Source organism: Lolium perenne, chromosome 4 (assembly GCF_019359855.2).
Source record: "Lolium perenne isolate Kyuss_39 chromosome 4, Kyuss_2.0, whole genome shotgun sequence".
Lineage (NCBI taxonomy): Eukaryota > Viridiplantae > Streptophyta > Magnoliopsida > Poales > Poaceae > Lolium > Lolium perenne.
The window spans coordinates 210,167,938-210,177,193 of NC_067247.2; the positions used below are offsets into that span (position 1 = coordinate 210,167,938).

Genomic DNA, 9,256 nt, shown 5'->3' on the forward strand with positions numbered 1-9,256 from the left:
TGGCTGTATCCTCGGGGGCTACTCCCATCGGGAACGCTGTTCGCGTGCCCGATGCAATCATAAAAATAAAAGAGGAGAGAGAAAGAAAGAAAGAGAAAAAGAAAGATAGCAGAGCAAAAGAGTATATTTCGAGTTAAAAATAACTCTGCATATACTCCCATCGGGAGAGCAATGTAAGTCATCTTTGACTCAATAAAATGTGCCATTCCAACAGCCGAATAAGCACTCGACAATATATTCTCAGAACGCCAAAGTTGCGATCAATTTCTGAATGCCGCAAATTTGCGAAGGTAAGACCCCAGATCCATTATGTGTGGCGTGGCGCCGTCTCTGATGTCGGTTTGCTACTTTTATCCGTATCAACAGATACGAAGAAAAATCCTAACGGACGCGTTAGGTACCCGATAAATTTTACTGGGACTCAACAGAATGGTAAGACCTTAAGCGGCACCTATCGAAGTTTACACCAGTATCCCGAGATCATGTCCAGGGACGTGATCTTGAAGTAGGTTTTTGCGGATTGCCACTAGAGCAGTTAACTAGTACCTGATCCGTCAGATGAACTAGCCCCAACTACCATTATCCCTGTACAATATAGAAGTTTATACGAAGAAATATAGAAAAGTAAAAGTTGTCAAATAAAAATAAACAGTGGAGATTTTCCCTGACTCTACGATTCAAGCAAAATCTCGGGGGCTACTGACATTGGCATCCCAAATGGGCCTGCCGAAGATAGTACCCGGGGTTTACTGAAGGCCCACTACCCGAAGAATAAGAAGATTCGGAAGCCCAAGATATTATTAAGGAAAGCTAGAGTTGTAATAGGAAGTGTTATTTGTAATCTTGCAGGATGAGTTAGAAACCTTCCCGGACTCTGTAACTTGTACAACACGAATCCCTCGGCTCCGCCTCCTATATAAGGGGGAGTCGAGGGACGAAGAAATCATCGAATCATTGTTTCTCAAACCCTAGTTTTCATAATCGTCAAGTAGTTTTCGGCTGAAACCTTCGAGATCTACTTGCCCTCTACTTCCAAGTAAACCCTAGTCTACAACCCGTAGGCATTGACAAGTCAATACCTTGTCACCAGAACTTTTTTATGCTTAGCATATAGGTGCACAAATAAGTTTGGGGGGATTTCGACACTCGGGAGTAGCGGGATCACGCCAAACGTGAATCTATTGTCCCCGTGCGGTCTAGCCCATTGACTCGATCCCAACGGGGGCGGACCATTCTACTTTTTGCTTCATTTGAGTTTGTTTATACCATAGGAACATGTATTCGAAAGTTTTTGGCACATGCAACGTCAAGATTATTCCCACAGGTGACGCCAGGCGGGAGTTCCCCCTATACCTCGCCAGAACCTTTCCGAAGTGTCGTCCGCGCATTTCCGGGAAGCACCCCATACCGGAAGGAGGTTCTGGGGTTTCAACTAATTAAAAAGTACTTTTTACAAACAAGAAGCAATAGATGCTTCATAAAACAAATAACTAGGTACTTATTACAATAAGGAGGTTCTGGTTTCAAACTAAAAAGTACTTATTACAAACCAGAAGCAATAGATGCTTCATAAAACAAACAGACGATAGAAGCAAAGTTTCTTGACAAGAAAATACAAATAATTAACTAGGCATGGATCTTGGAGAAGTCGTCAGTAATTGCCTGGCCTCATCAGCCACGGATCATCACTCTTCGGGATCTGCTGATCACTCATCTCCGCCGTCCACGGATCATCACTCTTCTGCTCATCACCAGTCCACGACTTCAGGTTCTGCCAATAATCACTACTCTTCGGCGCATCACTACTCTCCAGCACCTGCTCATCATTCATCTTCCTCCGCTTGCCATGAGGGGGACTTGCCTGCTGGGTGTTGTTGCTGGAAGCTGGTGCCTTCAAGCTTGCTAGTTCAGCCTGCACGCTTGCTAGTTCAGCCTTTAACCTTGCTATTTCAGCTGCAGCATTTTTCTGTGCACGTTCAGCTTCGATCTCTGTTGCATTGCATTTGTCACACAGATGTCCCCTCAGCGTGTCTTCCTTATTGCAACCGGGGCAAAACACAAGGTAACGCAGGAAGAACCATATCTTAACATAGAGCTGGTTGCTCACGTAAGCATCTTTAGCTGCATACTCCAGGTTTAAATCATACAACAGCCGCTCTTCCCAGTAATCGTGCCTCTCTAGAGGGAATTTGTTCTTCATATGGTTGTACGACTCGTCGATGATGCTAGTTGCAAGACTAGCCATTACATCCCTCATTAAATATCCTCTGTCGTTGAGACCTTTGACGTGGACAAATTCCTGGATATCGATCCAGTTCTCCCTAGGAATTATAATCTTCTCGAAATATAACTTTTGAAAATCTGCTCTCTTGTCAACGGTGCAGAACACAATTCCTTGTTTTTGAAGGAATGAGCGCAGCGCCGGACATTCCCCGTTGGTCCTGAAAGCACAGAAACAAAACTAGTTTTGCAGCTAGCACGGTTTGTAGTTTAATTTGTTGCACATAGCCCAAATGAACCAATTTGTAACTTGCTGTTGCACGAATTCCCAGTTAGAAAACACGGAAATATGACTTGGTCTGAAACTAAATTCACAATTCAACATCATATACTAAATACACGGTTCATTAACACAAGAATTATGGATAATCCCCTGTCCACAATTTCTTTCAATAAAATGCACAATCCCATATTCTTGAAACTGCCTTGCGAATTGTGGTGCATGTGAGTTGCAATTTTCTCTCAAACAGAGAAAACAGAGCACTCGAGCTTAACTAAAACAGATCAAGATTAACTAAAACAGAGCACTCGAGGGTTACTTGGTTCATCATGCACTAGCGATTAACTAAAATCTGAGCAAGATTAACTAAATCAGAGCAAGATTAAGGTCTACAAACCAAGAATAGTGGCAGACGGGGATGTGGTTCCTCATGGACAGTTGAACGACGGCGAGGAAGTTGTCTACTTCGTGGTTGGGGTCCTCCAGAGTGTACTCGAGATCCAATCCTACAAATTTGTTCTCCTTTTCTTCCGCATACCACTGCGTGTACATCTTCAGGTACTTGCTCATCGTCTTCTCCTCGTTTGTGTATACAACATCGATCTCCTTGCCGCCATGGATGGTGAAGGTCCTGATCTGAGTAAAGGCCTGCATGACTGACGGCGGAGGAGGCAGAAGCGGTTGCGGAACAGAGGAAGAGGAAGAAGAAGCGTCCATGGCGCGGAGGAGGCAGAAGCGGCGAGAATGAGGGTTTTTCGTGTAGTGGGAGGAGGAGTGGAACCGGCAAAAATGCGGAGAGAAATGAGTGGGAGGAGGAGTGGAACCGTCAAGAAGCGGAGATACGGATGAGGCAGAATTTCTGATTTATTAAAATTAGTAAAAACAGAGAATGAGGGTTCCATTTTACCTGTTGGCCTCTAATCCACATAAAATTACCGGAAATGGCCTAGTATCTACTGCTAGATGGCCCCACACGTCAGTGGGTGCCATTTTGCCCCACCCACCCCAAAATGTCCTATACCAAAAGCAACTTTCTCCCCTGTCTCACTCTCTCTCTCCCAACCCAGCCGCCACTGCCGCCTCTTCCTCTCCCAACCCAGCAGCTCTGCCTCCGTCGGCCACCGCCTCCGCCCCCGTCAAGAAGCATCGCCTCCGTCGGCCGAAGATCCACTGCCTCCATCGGCCGAAGCTCAGGTTTGGGGTGAGCGGGGGATTTTCTAGGGTTTGCCGTACTTAATCTTGGGGGATTTTGGGGTTTTTTTTGTCCGAGCGGCGATTTTCCTAGGGTTTGATCGATTCAAAGTAGATGCTAGTGCTAGAGTAGATTTTCCTGGTTTAGATTGATTCAAAACATGTGCTAGTGCTGCTAGTGCGAATGTCAATCTGAACCTAAACATCCCAACTTAGATTTAATTAATGTGTAATTAATAGTTTCAAAGTTCTCAAATTGTTCACTGCTTGTTATTAGGTCGACACCATGGACCCCTATGAATATGAAGTTGCCATTTTGGTCCCATCCAAGAAGGCCGTTGAGACCATCGACATCAGCTCATCCTCTGAAGGTGAGGATGGTGCTCCAGATAGGGTTCACGTTAAGCAAGAGGAAGCTGATGATGCTGCAGCAATGGATTGTGCAGCTGACCATGAGGAAGTTGCTCCTCCTCCTCCTGCTGATGTCCATCAGATTCGTTGAGGTAAAAAAAATATATATTAGTTATAGATCCAGGATATAGGTCAAATGCTTAGTCTCGGTTTGGCATAATAGCTAGTCAATTTGTAGCATTCAAGGAATACTTCAGTTTCTATAAATACTGTTGGTTTGATATACTTCAATTTTAGGAAAACTTTAAACTAGGCCTTATTCCCTGGTTTCCTTATATGTAGGTCCCAGGATAGAGGCAAGTGAGGAATGGGATGACTTTTGCATGTATCCCAATCTAGTGGAAATGAATCCTACACAAGTTGAAACCCTGAGATTTCTTGTTGACCAAAAGCGCCCCGCAATTCCTTTTTATGTGTGCACTATAAAGAGTGCAAGTACCGTGGAAGGCAGTTCCAGAATGGTAAATAATTACTCCATCTCAAGGATATTTTTGCATCTTTATATGTTGACAATGACTTCATCTGAACGAAGTTTTGCATCTTATAATCTGCAGTACTTCAACTGGAAGTTTACCAAGCAGTACATCTCGAGGAATATGCACCTTCCAGATAATGACTTTCTTGTCTCGTACAGTGAGAGACATTGTGTGAAAGTGAGGATTTTCCAGGGCAAATGGAGGGTTGACGGTGCAGTGATCACAACTAACTGGAGAGCTGTGGTGCAGAAGAGCAAGATGAAGGAAAATGATATCTTTGTGTTTTGGTTCCGCATTCGCGCCCGGGGCGGTCTCAAGTTGCATGTCAGGAAGCTCGAGAAATGAGCTAGCAGGCTGAACCTCTCTAATTAAGCTAGTAGTACTATATATATGTGTGTATGAGCTCAAGTAATATGAGCGTTGAACCTCTTATAGATCTGGTACTATCTAATGGCATGTTGGTCTATGTAATGTGCTCAAGTAAATGAGCATTGAACCTCCTCGGTAGTACCTATAATTAACGTGTCCTTTTGGTATGATGTTATTGAGCTCAAGGCTGGCACTATATATGTGTAATATAATGTGCTTTTGGTGGTCTATATATGCTAGAGTACATATAGATATATATAGTTTGCTAGCCGTAATTAATTATTAGTCATATATTAGCCTGTTGCTTAGCTAATGCTCCTGTACAAATTAACTGTTGTCCTAAATCAGTATCCCCTCTGATAGATGATAATATCCATAACTAAAAAAAAAGTTGCCTTAGTTCCACTATGTAAAGGATAAAGGATGGTAAGCTGACAAGATCTCTCCAATAGCTCCACTGGTTAACTGGCACGTTGACATATCTAGAGGTGCTTGGTTCAACTCCCAGCCCTCACTCTTTTTGATTTTTTTTGGCGCCCAGGAGAAGCCCAAATATCCCTTCCGAATCCAACTCCCTCCGATAACCTAGCAGAAATTCGAATCCAGTCGCTCGGCGGCGGCGGTGGCGGTGGTCACCGGCCCCGTCCCTCTCCGACGACGAGCCATGTCCCTCTCCGACGACGAGCCCCGGCCCTCTCCGACGAAGAACCCCGGCCCTCTCCGACGACGAGCCCCTCCGCATCTCCCGGTCTGCACCCCTCTCATCTCTCCCCTCTCGATCTGTTCTTCTTTGTCAGTTCACAATATCGAATCTCATGATCCAATATGATGTGATCTAAGATCAAGGGGATGGCCCGATCTCGCGATTTGACCCCGAAGACCAAGGGAAGAGGTGGGAGAACGCGACGAACACGAAGAACACGAAGAACGCCGGCACTCACGCACGCACACCAACCCGATACACCCGATACTTACCCCCGTGGCTCGATGGACCACGCCAATAGAATCTCCTGGAAGAGGCACGCGGCAGAATTCCCGGAGAGAGATTGGGATTGGAGAAGAAGAGATTGATGAGGGAGAGAGAGTAGCTTGTACTAGAATCTCACTCAACAATATCCAAATCACCAACCAGGATGCCTTGATTACAGAGGGATGATAACCCTAGGGAGACTAAGCACAAGTTGTGTTTGAGAGCAATTCAAGTCTGAGGGGTAAAGGAGGGGTCCAGGCTACTTATATAGGCATACATGGCCAGCAAGGGCGAAAAGGTACGCGAATGGATAACTTAGGCAGTTTGGTGAGTCATTCCCGTCAAATCCGGTTTGGAATCCGGTCTGACCGGGCTGGTGACCGGGTGGTCCGGTCCTGGGTCCGGTCGACCGGGCGCCAACCGGGATCTTGCGAAGTTTCCGGTTTCCTTCCGGTACGATGCAGGGGAATCCGGTTGGGCGCCCGGTTGAACGGGCCTGGGACCGGACGGCCCGGTTGTGCGGCCGGTCTGACCGGTTCCTGGACCGGCCAGCTCTCTTCTCTTCCTTTGAGTGCTTCGAGCGACGTCGGGTTCGGCTTCGTGATCATCTCCATGTCCCGCTGCTCCTCTCCTTCCCTTGACCTTGGCGTGTCCTCCTCTCCGGGGTCTTGATGCGCCTTGTACCTAATAACACATAGCACACCGGCATGAGGTAGCATTCCATCCAAAGGGGTACCGAGATCAAGGGTGGTGAGGAGCGAGTTCACCTCATCATGTAGAGCTTTAACCCGGGCTCGCGTCATCGGTCCACTTGGGGGACTTGTTGGTCTTGGTGTAGCGTCGTCGGTGAACGGGGCTACATCACAATATGTGCTGTTACTAGGAATAATGTACCGAGTCCGAGGTGACGGCGGTGGTGGGTGTGACGGCGCTGCGTCCAAGCATGGGATCTGCTGTCCATCTGCTTCGCCGACAATGAGCCCCTCGCCCTCTCTAGGACGAGCCCCTCGCCCTCTCCAGGACGAGCCCCGACCCTCTCCGATGACGAGCCCCTCCGCATCTCCCGGTCTGCACCCCTCTCATCTCTCCCCTCTCGATATGTTCTTCTTCATCAGTTCACAAAATCGAATTGAGCTGCTGTGCATTCCTTGAAATTGGAACTGTTGTGCAGTTAGGTGTTTGCTAATTGCATCATTTTGTTCTTCCGCAGATGGACAGACACTGGATTACAACAAGAATTAGAAGGCTTTCCCCTGAACACACAAAGGGAGTGGCAGAGTTTATGCAGTTTTTTCGCTTGAGTGCTGCCAATGATGATCAGGTGTTGTGCCCATGTCATAGCTGTCTCAACCGATGCACAAAACCTCTAGATGTAGTAGAGGCTCATTTGCTTCTTTTTGGGATGGCAAGCACTTATGACAGATGGGTCTTCCATGGAGAAGCATTACATCCTGTACCTGAAGCTGGACATGGAGGACAAGGAGGTGCACCTGAAGCCGGACATGGACATGGAGGTGAACCTGAGGCTGGACATGGAGGTGAACCTGAGGCTGGACATGGAGGTGATGCAGGGGCACACCATGTTGGTGGAGGTGATGCAGAGGCACACTATTTTGGTTTGCAAGAGGAAGATGGTTACGAAGATGATAGAATTCCTGATCTGCTTGCTGATTTGTACAAGTCAGAACCGCAAGGTCCTGGAAAGGACACTATATTTGCTGAGTTGATAGAGGAAGCCAAGCGCGCAGCCAGCGATGGGGGTACAATGTCAAGGTTTTCACTCACAGTCAAGTTACTTCAGGCCAAGTCGTACTACCGGATTAGCAACGTTGCATTCAACGCGATACTCCTGATTTTGGCCTTGCAATACCCTACTAGCTCAGTACCAAAGTCATACGAGGAGGTACTTAGCATAATCGGCAGGTTGGGCCTTGGTTATGAGAGTATCCATGTGTGCCCGAATAACTGTGTATTGTTCCGGAAGGATTATGCCAAGGAGAATAATTGCCCCAAGTGCAAAGCCTCCAGATGGAAAGATGCTGATGGTAGGAGATAGATCCCAGAGAAGGTGCTGAGGAACTTCCCATTGATTCCAAGGATGCAAATAATGTTTCTTTCAAAGGAGCAATCAAAGGAAGTACAGTGGCACAAACTGAAGCGGCAAGACGTGAAGAATGATCTCAGTCATCCAGCAGACGGGGATGCATCTAAGGATTTTGACAATATTCATAAAGACTTTGCCGCTGATGCCAGGAACATAAGGCTTGGACTTGCCACAGATGGTTTTAATCCCTACGGGAATATGAGCAACTCCTACAGCATGTGGCATGTATTCGTGGTGCCATACAACCTTCCACCGTGGGCATGTATGGATCAGTCCAACTTCATGCTAACATTGCTAATCCCTGGTCCATCCTCTCCAGGAAAAGATTTTGATGTCTTCATGGAGCCTTTGATGGAAGAGCTGCAGGAGCTCTGGAAAGGTGTAAAATCATATGATGCCAATAGTCCAGACAAGTTTGATCTCCGTGCTGCAATCTTATGGTGCATTCATGATTATCCGGCACTGCACACATTGTCATGGAGGGCCACAGCTGGTTACCAGGCATGTGTGCGTTTTGACAAAGAGAATTGCTCCAAGAAATTAAGGAACAAAATCTGCTTTATTGGGGACCGCCGTTGGCTACATCGGTACCATCCTTGGAGAAATAGCAAAGAATTCAATGGTGCTACTGAAAGGCGTGAGAAGCCAGCGGAATTCACTCCAGAAGAGCTGAAGGAACAGCTTGATAGGGTTAGAGATGAGATACCAGGCAAGCTTCAGAAGAAAAGGAAACGTGAGGACGGTCAGTGTTGGAGCCATAGGTCATGTTTGTGGGACTTGCCATACTGGGAAGATCTAAAGCTGAGGCATAATCTCGATGTAATGCACATCGAGAAAAACATCTGTGACAATCTGATTGGTACTTTCATGAACATACAAGGCAAGACAAAGGACACTGTGAATTCAAGGCTTGATTTGGAAGACATGGGCATAAGATGTGACTTGCATTTGCAGCCTGTTTCAGTTGACTCTTTTGAGATGCCACGGGCGTGGTATACAATGAGTAAACAAGAAAAAATTGCATTTTTGTGAATTCATAAAAGCTGTGAGGTTTCCAGATGGGTACGCGTCTAACATATCCAAGTGTGTGGCTGCTGATAAGTGCAAGCTTCAAGGGCTGAAGACCCATGACTGTCATATATTGCTTCAAAGGATCTTACCAGCTGGCCTGAGAGGAACAATCCATGAAGACATATATGAAGTGGTTGCTGAGCTTGGAAACTTCTTCAGAGAGT

General features: G+C 46.5%; 1 protein-coding gene across 1 annotated transcript; it reads left to right on the plus strand.

Moving 5' to 3' along the window:
• The first annotated feature begins 7,473 nt into the window (after window positions 1-7,473).
• On the plus strand, window positions 7,474-9,053 carry LOC139839258 (uncharacterized). Its single transcript, XM_071829308.1, has 4 exons — window positions 7,474-7,533; window positions 7,599-7,820; window positions 7,902-7,962; window positions 8,341-9,053. The coding sequence occupies exons 1-4, from the start codon at window positions 7,474-7,476 to the stop codon at window positions 9,051-9,053; spliced, it is 1,056 nt and encodes a 351-aa protein (XP_071685409.1).
• The last annotated feature ends 203 nt before the right edge of the window (window positions 9,054-9,256 follow it).

Bases quoted from the DNA above. Each gene is read 5' to 3' on its own strand.
- LOC139839258 (XM_071829308.1), top strand. From the start codon at position 7,474: ATGGAGGTGATGCAGGGGCACACCATGTTGGTGGAGGTGATGCAGAGG. The intron at 7,821-7,901 runs GTACTTAGCATA...TTGTTCCGGAAG, and splicing joins TACCAAAGTCATACGAGGAG to GATTATGCCAAGGAGAATAA. The intron at 7,963-8,340 runs GTAGGAGATAGA...CATCCTCTCCAG, and splicing joins CAGATGGAAAGATGCTGATG to GAAAAGATTTTGATGTCTTC.